The following is a 16078-nucleotide window of genomic DNA, read 5'->3' as shown; positions in this document are numbered from 1 at the left end:
ATTATAAACTGATTTTTATTAAACTAATTCAAAGGTCTGACCGAATTTTTTCATTGCAGCTCAAACTAGTTTCCCTCCTCCAGTTAATTCTACTGGGCAGGATGGGTTGAAATATCAATGTTGGGTTCATCCTCTAAATGATTCTGTTTGAAGAGAGACTTTTGAATCTGCTTTGAATTAATCTGATGTAGCCAGAAATTCTCCACTGATTTCAAGAAGATTTTAATTCTCTGTAGGTTGCCTTCCAATGTAAGGTGAACTGGAGGGGTTTTCATCAACAAACCTCCTAGCAAAAGTCACTATGCATTCCCCAAATAAATATATAGAAAAAGAGTCAGAGAAATGATAACATAAATGTTGACAACATAAAAAAAAATGCGGAGGAAATATTTGTTATCCTTATTTATTTAATAAAGAAACATAATAAACTTGAATTTTTCCAGGTACAAACAGCTTAATATGTCCTATGATATTGGCTGATATTTTCCTTGCTCTTTTTGTAGCTTGAGTGATTCATGTGGTAGCCTTTATTGAACAAATCAACCGAAAAAAATGGTAGCACTCACCATGCTTATAGACAGTGTGGGCCAGCTATTGAATTTGTGTCTTAAACTAAATCACTGCACTGGGAGGTTGTATCATGGCTCGATTTGGATCGGCATCTCCAGTAACAAAGATCTACAAGTGAGGTTATTTGACATTTTTGAGGGGAGTTCTGCGTACCATACAAAGATACCATTCCCTCTTCATCCCTAAAGAAACACACCACAGAACAATAGAAAACCCAATAGAAAACCGACCTTCCAGTTACAAAGGTTTTTGAAAGCAATTTACAATTCAGTTTTAGAAAGTTGCACGTAAACATCTAGAGTTAAGACCCTCTTTCAGATTTTTTTTGCATTACTTTTTTTTTTTTTTAATAGAGGTTTTGGGTAAAAGAACCATTTGTAATTGCATCAGTACTATAGGGTCTCATAGCAATGACACTCAAATGTCCAACTCAAGGGTGAAATGACCAAAGGAAGGGCTCTTCTCTAATAAAATCAGTGACCAGCTAATTGTCTCTTTACATTCCGTTCATTACTGGGCCTGACTCTTAATAAAAACAGCTCTAGAATATTTTCTTATATAAGTTGCAAATAACTAAAACATTTTTTAAGTGGCATAACCAACAACTCACTTCTGAGTGCAGGCTGGCGTTTTCCTTGGGTTTCAGACAGTTTACATCATTTATGAAAAAAAAATCACATGAGAAATGCTCCTTTTTCCTTAGCATTTTTCCATCTTTTTTTTTTTAATATTCTAAAGCTTTGAAAGGAAAATAATTTTGCTACTTGTCAGCCAATAAATGCTTGTTCAGCAAGTAATGAATGTACTATTTTCTAATTAAACAGTTTCATTATAGGCAGCAGCTTGTTGCTAATGATCGATAAATCCCATTGAGGAGAAAACATTTCAATCAGTAAATCGTGTCCTCCGAGTGTCAGCCACTCTATAAACTCACAAGGTACATATATATGTATAGATATATGTGTGTGTGTGTATATATATATATGCATATAAATATAAAAATCGCATACTCTTTCTGGGTGATATGTACAGTCAGAATAACATTACAGCATAAATACACAGGGAATATAAAGTTTCTCTAATTTGAGAAGCCTTGAGCAATTCTGAGTTTTTGGGGGAAGTGAGGAGTGGGGAGGGGGGGAGGAATAAAGAATGTTTTTACTTCAAGGAACGACGAGTAGTCCCCTTAAGTTAGAATCTAATTACATACAAGATTTAAAGGCAACAAAATGCCCAGAGGAACAGCCCTATGTTATACACCATAGACATGGGGTTAAAAGGGCAAGAGAGCATGATTATAATAATACTTATATAGTATGGTTCATTCCCTTATAGCACTTTGCAATCAGAAAGTCTTACAACACCCCTGTGAGGTAGGTAAGTATTATTATTCCCATTTTACAGATGGGTAAACTGAGGCACAGATAGGTTAAATTATTTGCCTAAAAATCATGTAGTAAGAATCAGGAATAGACCCCAGGAATCCTGATGGCAAATCCTCTGAACTAGCCGATAGACCACTCTCAAGTGAATGCCTGAGACACCTCTCAATGAATGGAGAGAATATATTAGCCCATATTTACACAGATACATTGTCATCCTTTTGACATGTTGTCGTACATATTCTGACTTGTTTAGAGGACAGATAACAATGGCCATAGATAAACTTGACTGTAACATGTTGCTTTAATTCTTGTTGCCAGCCCCATGTGGTTTTTTGACTCCTTCACTACCTGGGATGTAACTAAATGTTAATGACAATACACCTTAAATACATTCTTGATATCTTTGCTTCTCCAAGGTGAAAAAGCACAATTACTCTTCCTTTAAAGTGCAATGGCTCATTACAGAAATCTCAAGATTTTCCATGAAGTCCAACCAAACCCAAGTACAATCAGTCTGAAGGTGAACAAGAAGAACTTGTCTGTAATGATGGACATGTCTCTATAATTCCATAAATAATTTCTCACATTCTATCGAGGCTGAAAGATAATAAATAATAACCTATGTTAGCACGTAAAACCTCTAGTACTTTTCTACAGCCACACATCCACCTTTCACCACATTGTCATTTCTTTGGCCTGAAGCTGAAGGACACATCAACTGTAAATATTACTTTGCCTACAGGAATGAGGATATAGCTATTATCTAGTAGATTTTTTTTTTATCAGTTCCTGTATTTCTTGTCCTTCCCCAGAAATCTAACCGTACTATCTGAGAAAATGAAAGATGGACCTTGAGTAAAAAGGATTCAAACCCTCAAAATTTGTGTACAAATCCAGAGGTAATTCCCCTCCCACCTCTTGATCACACTGTCACAGCCGTTCTGCACAGCCCAGTTGGCATTGATTTATTACTGCTAGTAGTATTTGCAATTTATTTTTTTTAGAGTAATATCGATGCACAGAGTTCCAAATAAGGCTGCTTAGCTCAGTGTTCCTGGGGAAAATGTAACCTATCCCACTACCTTAACAGAAACTTTGCCAGCCTAGATGGTGCTTTGGATCACTACACACAAACGTGATGCGCTACTTCTATGGCGAGTTTGATTGCAGATTTCAAAGCAGATTCTTGAAACATACTAAAAAATTAGTGCTTTTATTAACAGTTTTACAAACAGTATCCATTATTGTCTAGTTTCCTGAAGGATAGAACAAGCCATTTCTCTCATTATTTTGACATCATTCGCTTCTCTGTTTTTTTGTTGTTTTTTTTTTTTTTGTGTGTGTTTCTGCTGATGTGCAGTTGCAAGTCCCAAGAGGGAGGGCTTTGTTTAGTGTAATCAACAGTTTAAATGTTGCTAATTTGATACTTCAATTATCAACAACTTTCCTCTTCAAGTGATGGGGATCCCGCAAGTTTCTATTACCTTGACTCAGAGTTCATCATGAAGAGTGTAAGGATCATTAATCTCCATGGAAAAAGAGACTTCATTTTTTTTTAAGTAAAAAAATATCAAATATAATAAATTTATGAAAGACCATTCACAACATATACAGTAAGTGTTACATTTTGCTACAGCAGCTGTGATTTTTTTTTTTTTTCTTTTTAGAATGCAAGGTCATACATCGCCATAAGTAAACACACTAATATGAGTAAGACCTTAAATGAATGTATACAGCCAGGCTTTATCTGTGGATAGATATACACTGTGTTTACTGTTTTACAGTCTAGCCTATTCTTATTCACACCATTGATATAACAGCTATGACCCTGCAGAGAATCTTCCTGTGCATATATAAATATAAATATTGAGCCAAGTCAAAAAGAGCAGGGTCAAATGTTATATGACTTATTAGACTCCTGTAGTTAAGGGTAAAAACTCCACTTTTTTTCTTTTGCAACTAATTTTTAATAAGAAGGCTGCTTCAATCGTTGTGTAGTTACAGCATTACATTCTGTAAACAATGTTTTAAAGCATTCTAAACAAACACTTAAACAATTGATTCTTTATCCTTGTTGGGTGAGAGAAGACAATCTATAGCCTCATCGCTTTTGCTCACGTCCGTTAGCTTCAGCTGGAGGTTTTCACTCGTGCCTCGGGTGACGCTGTCGTAGGACGGAGGGAAGGAGGTGGAGGACAGAGTTTCTGATTTGTCTATGGGCCTGCCGTAGTTTTCATTCATCATGAACGCAATGAGACCCTCCTTCTCGGGCGCATCGTCCTCCAGGATGCTGCTCTCCAAAGTTCTGTGCCGGTACAGGTAGGATGCCTGCTTCATGGAGCGCCGGAACAAATGTCTCCTGTAGGCCCTCTGGATGACGATGGCGGAGACCTCTTCTTGTTTCCGCCTGAGCGTCGTTGTTATCGGCTCGTAGGAGATCTTGGAGGGATTGGCTGCCATGAACTTCTCTTCCATCTGTATTTTAAGGGCATCCATCTCCCCCGATTCTCCTAGCACCCTTTTTGTAAAAGCAAACAAAATATCCAAGCAATGGATCCTGTCTCCGCTGACCATGGGCAGGTCCATCGCTATGAGTTTGATTTTGTTTGGTTTCGCTATGCGCAAAGGTTCTGACAGCGCGTCTGCAAAGTCTGAAAGTGCAGCATACTCAATAAACTGAGTGGCTTCGGGGTCAAACTTCTCCCAGATTTCATAGAACATATCAAAATCATCCTCGCTTAGAGGCTCTGTACTTTCCTCAGTGGCTACACTGAAGTTCTCTAAAATAATGGCTATATACATGTTTACAACAATGAGAAATGATATAATGATATATGTGACAAAGAATAAAATCCCTACGGCAGGGCTCCCGCAGTCTCCCTTTGAGCCATTTGCATTGGGAAGGTTTGGGTCGCAATATGGTGGTCCAGTGTTTAAAATGGGGTTGAGAAGACCATCCCAGCCAGCTGACGTGGTGATTTGGAAGAGACAGAGCATGCTGTTAGCAAAGGTTTGGAAGTTGAACATGTCATCAATCCCATACTCCTTCTTCACATAGGCAAAGTTAGCCATGCCAAAAATGGCATAAATGAACATGACCAGAAACAGCAAGAGGCCAATGTTGAACAGAGCAGGAAGGGACATCATTAAGGCAAACAGGAGAGTTCGAATTCCTTTGGCTCCCCGGATGAGTCTCAGGATCCGGCCAATCCGAGCCAAACGAATGACTCTGAAGAGTGTGGGAGAGAAGAAATATTTCTGGATGATGTCAGAAAGTACGGTGCCTTGAAAAGAAAAGAGACAGACAGCAAGTTAGTACATGGGAAATAATCCCAGGCTTTCCTTTTAAAGCAATCAGTCAGGATTATTGAGAAAATAAATGGAAAGTTGCCCAGAGTGGAAAGCTCACAATGAAGGGAAGGCATTGTTGGTTTTTCATGCCCATTTAATCCATAAGAACTTGTGAGGCTGTAAGCAAAGAATGGTAGTGGCAGTTTTATTAAGGGAAAGATTTCTGTTGGTAATGAGAAACCAAGATCAAGTCAAGACACAGATAACTGCAGCTTTTTGACCTGTGACCCACCTGAGAAATTTGTCGTGAGTGCAGATGTCAGAATTTGTCTGATATGACAACATTTTTGTCTGTAAAATAATGAGTCAGAAATGCTGGTGTGCTTGGCCTGTTTTATTTGAGCTACCACCAGAACAGTGCAGGTTTTTACTGTGTATCCACTTAGTTGGTTGTTTGCTTATAAATTTTTCCAGTTTCCCTGATGGGCTGGGAGGGAACTAAGGGCTAAGGCTGCGCTAGCAAGGAAACGAGCTTGCACTCCTGTATTAAACTCTTCCTGCAGCAGCAGAGCACTTGGTCCAGAAAGTTTAATGCCAAGTCCCTGGCTGCACTGAGCCCTGCTGAGCTCCTGATTCCTACAGGAAAACTGGCATGGCTCAAGGCCTCTGACACCGAAACACCCTGGTTGGTCATGGGACAGCACTGTGAGCAGAGTGACAGCTCTGGTTAACTGTGTGCTATGGGCATTTCCAGAGCTTCGGACATCAAGGTTCTGGTGACAGCTGTGTGGCAGTGACGCTCCCTGGGTGACCCAAACCTGTGATATCCAGGCTGTTCAATGCCCCCAAAGTACAAGTGAGTGTCTGAGCACCGGAGATCTGCACTGGGATCTTGCAGCTTCCCCAGTCCACTAAGGGTGTTCAGAGCAGCAAGAGCATCAGCTGATGTTTTCCTACCACTTTTTCATTCACCTACTCCCTCCCTCAAAATGGAAATTTTTTTTCCAGAAGAGTTGAATTTCTTAGCTCCTTCTGCTCACTGGATCAGTTGATCACCTTCAGCTGCTGCTACTTCCAGCTTTAGAGAAAACTCTTATGGTAGGATTTTGGATTCATTTGACCTGCACTTCTTTAGCATCTAAAAATATCTCCAGAACAGCAAATGGCACAAGTTAACAATAAAACTGTGTCTTTCTGTTTCATACCCTGGATGTATGAGGGTACAGAGCTCTAGTAACAAGGCTGAGAAAAGTCCGATTCAGTGCACTGCCCAAACCTGCCCTGAAGGACTTTTTCAAACTTTTGTAGTAAAAAAAAAATTAGCAAAGCAATAGCAATCCATGTGTGCCACTTTCATGTGGCTTTTTTATTTCTCTGTCATTGGTCATGCAGATCTGGTGTTAAGTGTATGTAGCAGGCAGTTCATGTTTTATCACCATGAATCATTAAATGTAGAGTTTGATAAACCTCTATTTTTTCTGATCAAACCAGTCTTTGTTAGGCAGTAGTATGCTAGTTATAATTACATATTAAAATTTTGTTTAGGATTCAATTCTCTGAGTTGAAAGCATATACTATTGCACAAAATTAATTTTGCCGAATAATTTTACATCTACCTTTCTAACCTTGGAGTCTGGGTAAGAATCCAGGGTCACCTACCTACAATGGACAGAATCACAACCACAAAGTCAAAAATGTTCCAGCCGTTGGTGAAGTAGTAGTGTCGCAGAGCCAGCATTTTGAAGATGCACTCCCCAGTGAAGATGGCAACAAAAAGCATGTTGATTTTGTGGAGGATGTTCACTTTTTCTTGACTTTGGTCATCTGTTTCCACCATCATGGTAACCATGTTAAGGCAGATGAGAATCATGATGGAGACGTCGAAGGCTTGTTTTGAGACGACATCGAAAATAAAACCTTGGTATTTGTTCTGGGGGAAAGAAAAGGTTTAGTGGGGAAATCTGAGCCATGTAAAAATGGTATAATTGTCTCCTGATTGATCAGAAAGTAGAGGAAAATAGAGATTATATTGCATCTGGTTGGAACTTCATAAACTTAAAAATGATGATGAATATTTGTTTGATGGAGTTTTCAAACCCATTTGCTCCTAATGCTTTTTGAACCTACTGTAAACAAGACACTGGACTGTGGCCATGAATTTATTCAGTGCAGGCAGGTGGCCACTGGCATATGTAAATGGCACATGTAAATTGCAATGTTAGTCAATGCTGCAGAAGAGGGAATTTTGTACCACAGGTCACTGGACTTGTAAATATCATCCAAAATCAAAACAAATAATTAGTAAGTGCCTTTCATCTGGGAGCAATAAATCTTCCTATGCTGGAGAGTGGAATGGTGCTAATTCTAGTAAATAAACGTTCAACTATTACACAATGTTCAACTGAATTATGCTGTTCTTACCAATGGCCTTGGGATTGGCTTTTGAGGTTTCTTAGATCCCAGCTTTTTCATTGCATTATAATATTTTTTCTGTTCTTCTGTCATGAAGATGTCCTGGCCACCTAAGTATAGGATGAGAACAACACTATTACCTTTAATGAAGAGAGCTTGCCTCTGCCCCCTTCCAAAGGGTGAATCCTCTCCTATTTCATTTCCCTTTTAATGTAGCTTTCATCAGGTTGGACTGCTCAGAGGGACAGTGGTGTTGGTGCACAGAGGACACCAGGCTGGTCTGTGTTCCTGTGTCAAATTTTGTGCCAGAGATCCCCTCTGCCTGAGCTGCTTTGCTGCATTCTGTGGGGAATAGAGTCCCCCACCCTATATTTTCAGGATGCTCATGCTCTAGGGACACCAGGGACTGCTACAGCTGAGCCTTTGTAGAAGTCCTGAAGGTGCTTTCTGCAGATGCTCTGCCACTGCTGATGTCAAGGCTGCTGTGGCAAAGCCATTGCTGATAAACCTGCCCCTGGCCTTGGTCCCTGCAGCAGTCACAGGATGATGTGTAGCATATGCAATACTTATCTTTTTCTTTTGTTGGTTAAAATTGTCAATGATGACACCAATGAAGAGGTTCAATGTGAAGAAAGACCCGAAGATGATGAAAATCACAAAGTAAAGGTACATGTATAAATTACATTCCCATTCAGGCTGCTCCTCGCACTGCAAAGGGAAAAGGGAGAGTGTGAAAATGGCACCACCTCTGCACACATCAGAATATTGATGCAGTCAAAACAAAGCTGTCCATTGGAAATAAAAGTTATGAAACATGAGAAAAATACTGTAACTGCTGTGAGCAGTCAGCTCTCCTCTGAAGTTTACCACTGATATCTGCAATGCCACAGTCATTTCAGCAACACTTCACAACAGTGTCACAACAATCACACTGCTCCAGAAAGTGCAACTCCAGAATAAATCCTACCAAATGCTCTCAGTCTGAATACAGAAGAGGAAAAGAACCCATTTTCTGATTATCCTAATGCCTGCATGAACTGATGGTACTTACAATAAAACAGAAGTATGATTGCAGTATAATTGAATCCTAATGAAAAACACTGCATTTTTAAGTGCAATTTTTTTTTTTTTATTGAGGAGTGGAATGGAATAAGGTCTATTGCTGAAGAAGTGAGAAAGAGGTGATTTGAGTCTGATAACCTCAAGTCACCTCTTCCATGTTTGGTGACAGTGCTCAGATTTGCCCCATCAGCTCCTGGTATCTGAATAAGGTGCATTCCCTAAATGCCATATTTTCTTGTGGGTAATCCATGAGTTTCATTCAGCAGCAGGGAGGATACCTGTGCACAGGTAGTACCAGAACAAATCACCACCATGAGCTATATTATGCAAGGATAGTTCTCTGCTCCTGCGGTGCCATGAAGTTTTTCCACCCCTTATTCCTCCCCTTAGGCCTCAACTTTTGCCCTAAATTCAGCCTTTTAAATTCCTAGTACCAGAGAGCTGCCTCAAAGTGTACACTGTAAGTGTAAACTTGTTACTCTCATACAATTAAAAGCAGGAAAGAATACTGTAGATCTTTCAATAAAAAGATAAAAAAACCACACATGGTGTAGCAAGGGAAATGCTTTTTTTGTTTGTTTGCTTTTATGGAAAGCTGAAAGCTGAACAGGATGCAGAACAGGTGAGAGCTGAGCTGCCACCAGTCACCAGCGCATCCCAGGCAGAGCTGGAAGTTCACACCACCCTCTTTGTCTGCCAGGAGCTTCCCCACACTCCTCCAGAGGAGCTGCTGGCTGCAGAATAGACACTTGCTCAAAGTGAAGGTGTAGGGAGGGTTAAACATTTGTCTCACAGGGCAATTCAATCTAAACACAGCACTTTTAAGGACATGTTATCAACAGAAGTTGGAAAATAAGGCAATAAACAGGGAGAGGGGAAGAAATATAGAGAGCAATTTAAGTCTTTGATGGACTCAAACTAATTCTTGAGGTGCCTCTGTGTGCTGGGAGTTGTGCAGCAGGAATAGATAAATCAGTTTTGTAGGAGTAAGGGCCACATTTACTTTAATTTCAGGGTCATCATGCTCCAGTACAGCCACCAACAATGAGGGTCTGCAATGTCCCAGCCGGAGTAAGACAGGGACTGGCACCCTGCATGTATTTAATTTTGTTGTGTTTGTTGTTAAGCACCATCAGTGCTGCAAAAGGCAATAGAACAGGAAATTATTAATTTCCTTGCAGAGACTTACCTCTCTTGAATCCACTGCTGCATACATAATATCCATCCAGCCTTTAAATGTGGCCTGGAAAAAAAATCCCACATAAGACATAAGCATATTAAACAAGTACACCCTGAAATGATATAATCTCCATGATGAACTTTCAAAATGCAATGTTGAGCATGTACTTCACAATTAATACATTGCCTGCCTTGCAATCTAACATGTGTCCTTGACTTTATGCTCATTTAGATATTTAAATTAATTCCAGCATGCTTTTCTCCTGGATTTTCTCATTTCTGTTTTTTGACTTTCTGCACTTGCAGGGATAAAGGAAAGGTTTTTAGTAGAGATTTTAAGAAGGAAAGAAAACATAACAATTAAATCTTTGGAAGTTTTGACCTGAAAATTTTCAAGTAACAAAGAGATATGGCTACACATAACATTAAAGGATATTGTCTTGCACAAGCCTTGCACAGGTGAGATGGATCCCATCCACATCCTGCTTGGATTCTGCCCTCTTCTAAACCAGGGCAAATCACAACAATATTAAACCCCAGGGAGTTGCATAAATCACAGCTGACTTGAAAGAGGCAAAGGCAATCAACACCTGCTGTGAGCCTGGCCCTGGAAAATCAATCTGCTTTACTGTTCAGATTTTCTTTTTATTAAGCTTTATGAAGTCGGTAGTTTTAATATGTTTTTTAAAATAATTGTTTAAAGAAGAAAAGATTCCACAGAAGTCAGTGTCTCTTATTGGGATGTTCAATGCAGTGACAGCATTCCTAGGAGGAACACAGGGAAATGATTTTTTACTATTCTCTAGCAAACCCATGACTCTTTGATCCCAATATTTGCCTCTTATTAGGCACAGGCTGATGCCAAGCACACCTGGCATTAGGTCTGACTCTGCCCTAAGCCCCCCTGACTTCATTTGGGCTCTCCTGAGCTGTTTCTCATTTGACTTCTGACCTATTTAGACCTACCCTGACCTGAGTCAGAGGGAGCAGATAATGAGGCATTTTTAGATTTATTCATTTCATCAGATTTACACTGTCATACATGTAAAACCCACGCCCAATATTTTTTTACATCCTACTGATACTTAAGTTGAATTTTGTCCTATTGTGTAGGCATACAGTTCCAGAAAATTCCAGTAGGAATTTGGCCAGAGGTAACCAAGAGAAACCCAGGCAGCTGGGCTGAGGTAGGCACATTCAGTGGCTTTAGAACTCTCTATTATTATATTTAATAAACTCTCTATTATTATATTAAATCCTGGAGGTAATGCTGCCTGCCCAATTCCTTCTGAATGTTACTAAGCCAAAGGAAAATGTACAAGAGATCAGTGATATTTCTCACAAAAGTATACATAAAATAGTGTTTGAAAGGTTGCACCCATTCTTATCTACTGCCTGAAAGAGATTAACCCAGTCACCCAAATCAGAACCCTTTGGAAAATCTCTTCCGTGGTGCTGTGTGTTAAAAATCACTTTAGATGAAGTATCTACAGGAACAATCAGGATTTATATTCAAATAATTATTTGAACCTGTCATGCTGACACTCCCTAAATATCCTAGTATTTTTCTTTCTTTGCCATTCTCTTTCTAATCTGATGAAAGACTTTCTGCTGCCATTAGAGCTTTCAGCTCCAAGTGCTGCTCAGGAAGGAAGGCTGGGGTGAAACATGAAATCCTTTCCCTGTGGCACAAAATGATTGGATCTTAGCCTGTACTTTTCTCCCACTTGGGAGGAAATCTTTTCTCTTGAGCAGCTATTTTACCCCTCAGTGTGTACCACAGACTCCAGCAACTCTCCTGCAAAGCACAGGGGTTTGCAGTGATAAAGGATGATGAAGTGATCTGACAAAAATAAATATTAAGAGAATGAACTGCTGTGATTTTCTGTTTCCCCCAGTTGTCGAGAAGCAAGAGAATTAAAAATCTGTGGGACATCTGGAAAGCTTCCCAGGACACTTCACCTGCAGAGGGTAAAAGATACCGAGAATGAAAGAAATATAACACTGAGAAAAGAAATTATTTATCTGGAATTAGTAACCACTTACACTCTGGATAAGGAAGTGACAAAATCTGTGTTTGAGTGTTTGTGATATTATCCTGCCTGGAAGCTATCCAGAGAAGCACCATTTTCTACTGAAACTGTCATGTGATGAGATTATCTACTGATAAACTCATCCTGGGATGGGATTACATTTCGTTATTTCACTGCTGGTTAGAGCTGCAATGCAGCAAATTAGTGGGGAGGGGGAAAGGTGGGATGGCACTGGCTGCTCCCAAACCAAATGGTGCCTTGAAGTAAAGCAAGTCTTTAAATCTGTAAGCTTCTGGAATTTACTTCTCTTTTTTCTTTCTCTTTTTCTTCTTTTTTTTTTCCTTTTTCTTTTCCTCTTTTTCTTTTTCTTTTTCTTTTTTTCTCTTTTTCTTTCTCTTTTTCTTTTTCATTTTCTTTTTCTTTTTTTCTTTTTCTTTTCTTTTTTTCTTTTTTCTTTCTCTTTTTCATCTTTTTCTTTTTCTTTTTTTTTCTCCTTTTCTTTCTCTTTTTCTTTTTTTTTCTTTTTCATCTTTTTCTTTCTCTTTCTCTTCCTCTTTCTCTTTCCCTTTCCCTTTCCTTTTCTCTTTCCCTTTCTCTTTCTCTTTCATTTTTTTCCCCCCAGGAAAGGAAGTTGTTCAATAAAAATGTCTGCTTTTTGTGGCTGAAACACTGGCCTTCACACTGCTGAAATGTTTCCTTGGGCATTACTGTTGATGAGAGAAATTTCTGAAAGCTAAACCAGAGATTCTTTTGCACATTCTGCATCCACAGTGACAGTAAAATCAGGCATTGCAGTCCACAGAAGTGCAAGAGATGGTGTAATGCAGTAACTTTAGACACACAACTCTGCCTCATGACCATTTTGTGTCTGATTTATGGGCTCAGTCAGGACTTCAAACCTGACATGAGGGATTGCTTTCACTCTGCAGCTCCTGCTTGCTCTGCTGGTCTAGAAGTGCTTTAATCTCCCCACTCCTCATGTGGAGTTCCAAAGTGACAGAGTTAATGGGACAAATTCAAATATAAGTGGGATATAGTCAATCTAAGTCCATTCTGAGAAGAACTTTTCCAAACAAGCCAGATGCTGCATGAAGGACCACTTTTTTCCTGGGTATTCTTCAGTAGATGGCTGAAATTTCAAAATACATTGCAAAAAAATATGCAGAGGTGATCACAGGATGGAAGCATGGGATTATGCAAGGAAAATGCAAAACTGCTACTGGAAATTTAAGATATTTCTTTGATCAGTTCAAATACAGATTTATAGAACACAGGTGCTTTGATACTTTAACGAAATTTGGAATACAGAAAAACTATTCCTGAAGCACTGGGTTGTAGCAAGACATTTTTCCTGCTAGATTAGGGTTTTAGGAGTGTTAAATCACCAGGAAAGGGAATCACCCTTCTTGCAAGTCAAAAAGCTGTGATGACAAAGATCTTGCCCTCCCCACGAGTGAAGCATTCCTCTTGCTTGTAGGCTGAGCAGAGCAGTCACCTCTGTTATTTTACTAACCTGGTTTGGGACAGCCTGCTTTTAGTTGGAGGAGCTTGACACTTTGCATGAATTTTCTCAGACTCATTAACCCAAAGTGGCAACTTCAGGACACCACAATGGATCCCAGTCAAGGTAGGGAAAGAGCAGAAGATATCTGGGGCAAATTTCATGCAGAAAACTTTCCTCTGGGAAGACTCATGCCCTAAAGCTTCCACAGTAAAAACTTTCATTTCTTTCAAATATGCTGCTGAAGAAGGCAGAACATCAAGCAGATTTGTTTTCCCCATTTCCATTTGGATTTGCAGGCATTCCAAAGGAACTTCAGAGCCACTCAGATCCGTGCTGTGGCAGTTGAAAACGGCAGCAGCCAAACGCTCGTGTTTGGGATCCTGGCAGGTTGTAACCCAAATGCTGATCTCCTCCTGGCCCTGCTGTGCACAGGGATGCACAGAGGTGTCTGACTCTCCAGGGGAGCTGGGCTGTCAGCTGAGCCCCTGCATTTCCCACGAGGGTTTGCCCATGAAATGTGAGCCCTTATGGGGAATATTTGGCAAGGGGCACCTGTCACAGACACTCCTGGCAAAGGACATCCAGGTGTTTGGGCCCCTTCTCTGTGTGTGGCACCTTTTCACTTTACTGCCTGTGGTCAGCAGCAGATATAAGAGCTCCAGGTGCAGGATTAAAGCCAAAATCAATCCCCTGATGGAAACTGGCTCCTGCTCTTCCTCTGTGAAGAAGGAGCTGCCACCTGTCATGGAAATCCTACCTGATTTCCTGCTAAAACCAGTTTGTTCAGCCTGACCAGGCCTAGGTTTATAAGACTTCTTTTGCAACTAAAAGATCTATTTCTTTCCTACTCAATATAGGATCACAGGTTTGAAAGAAACCATTTTCCCATTTTCAACTGGAAAAGAGCAGTACTTGCCCATTCTCTCCCAATGTATGTTGAGATCCACCTTACAACCAGTTATGTTTCTTCTGCCACCACTGATCCCAACAGAAGCAACTACTTCAGGATATTCCTTAGGAAATGCCAACTTATGAACAGCTGAAGATTTTCAGAAAACTGGAGCTTGATTCTTATAAAAGAAATGGTGAAGGAAGAGCTATCTCTCTGATGGAGTTTTTCCTCCCCAAAAAGTAGACAATTGTTATGTAATCAGAAGAATTAAGAAACTTCAGATAAGGCACAGTATTTTAAACCTGGAAATTCTTGCTCCTCTACATTGGATGTTTAAATGAAAGACAAAGAAAACACTGTTTGGAACAGAAAATCTAATTAAAGGCGTTCAAAGTGAAATAATCTACCCTGCATGGCTGAGCTGAATATCATAATTACGTGCAACAGATAAAAGCTCTCACTCTCAGCAAGTTTGTGTCATGGAAAGAATCAAAAGTGGTTGTGCCCATTCCAAAGTTTCTGCTTTCCAGAGGGTGTGAAAGAAAAACTCAATGGACACTGACCAGAAGATCTCAAACTCAAGTGTTTGTGTACCAGGAACTGCACACATAAGAACAAGGATTTCTACCAGAAAGGAAAATTGTTTCATGGAGCTGTTCCATGCCTCTGTGACAGAGAAAAGCAGATCTGGGAGAAAACAAACTCACTTCCTGGGAAGGAGAAGGGCTGGCAGATCTGATGGGGACCTGTGGGATGCCTGTGCCCCTTTGGAAGGGCAGGAGGGGGCTGAAGGCAGTGCCCTGATGTGTTGCAAAGGGTGGATTCTATGGGTGACAAATGAATTGGTCTCCCAGCACATAATTTTTTTTATCCCAGAATTGAGGGATGCCATCACAGGTGTTTCAAGAAATAAACCTCCCTGCCCAAAAATGTAGCAAGGAGCTTATTTAACTCTGCATGCAAAAATTGCAATGAGCAAATGCTCCAAGTGCACATCCAGCACCTGCCATCATTTGGCTCCAGATTAGGAGCAATTGGAATAAGCATCATAACCACCACTTTATGTGAGGGCCCTGTGGAATTGAAACACAAAACAATTTGTCTGAAATCACTCAGCAGTCCAGCAGCAGGGACTGGACAAGGTGGAGTCCCCTGTAGTTCTTTCTGTTAGGTTGTCCTGTGTCAAAACACTGTGAATCTCAGTGCATACAACCCATTTATCTATATTTTACATGTGATGGTGGGAAATGTTGTAGAAGTGGCTTCCTTTTGCTTTTGTAGCTCAAATACTGCCATCATCTTTGAACCTCAGCAGTCTCTTTTCTGCTATGCCCTTGCCACCTTCCCAGAGAGGCTGGGCTGGGGATGGTCAGCAACCTGATCCCCACCATGACCAATAGTTAAATTCAATCTGAATCATTATTTTAGCAGGTGGACACGAGGTGAGGAACCAGACTGAGATGCACCAGTGCCCTTCTCAACAATGGAAAGTGAACAGAGGGACATAAATTAAGACTACAGCTTCATGCAGTAACCTCAGCTGGGAAACTGAAGGCACTAGAAATTAATTTTTTCCCCAGCAGAATATAGTGAAATCCCAGGCTGTTCAGGAGTGCCAGTACATCCTGTCTGCATGGACAGTCCTTCCTGTATCATAGATTTCATAGTGAGCAAAATTCACTTCTGGAAGTGAACTTTGCTCTGGATTACAATATTGACAAAATGATATTTAATTCACCTCAATAGTCCA

The 16078-nt window shown here is 40.2% G+C and overlaps 1 protein-coding gene across 1 annotated transcript in view; it reads right to left on the bottom strand.

Annotated features, from left to right (window-relative positions):
* Nucleotides 1-384: 384 nt before the first annotated feature.
* LOC118701655 (sodium channel protein type 5 subunit alpha-like) overlaps nt 385-16078 on the bottom strand; it is a 217710-nt gene continuing 202016 nt past the window's right edge. The window contains exons 24-28 of the mRNA XM_054515743.1: nt 9910-9963; nt 8225-8366; nt 7668-7768; nt 6906-7176; nt 385-5239 (exon numbers count right to left, since the gene is read on the bottom strand). Coding sequence (XP_054371718.1) covers nt 4005-5239; nt 6906-7176; nt 7668-7768; nt 8225-8366; nt 9910-9963 — 1803 coding nt within the window. The 3' untranslated portion in view covers nt 385-4004. The remainder of the gene's footprint in view (nt 5240-6905; nt 7177-7667; nt 7769-8224; nt 8367-9909; nt 9964-16078) is intronic.

The sequence above is a fragment of the Molothrus ater genome, chromosome 1 (assembly GCF_012460135.2).
Source record: "Molothrus ater isolate BHLD 08-10-18 breed brown headed cowbird chromosome 1, BPBGC_Mater_1.1, whole genome shotgun sequence".
Classification (NCBI taxonomy): Eukaryota; Metazoa; Chordata; class Aves; order Passeriformes; family Icteridae; genus Molothrus; species Molothrus ater.
This window is presented reverse-complemented; position numbering and strand designations above follow the sequence as displayed.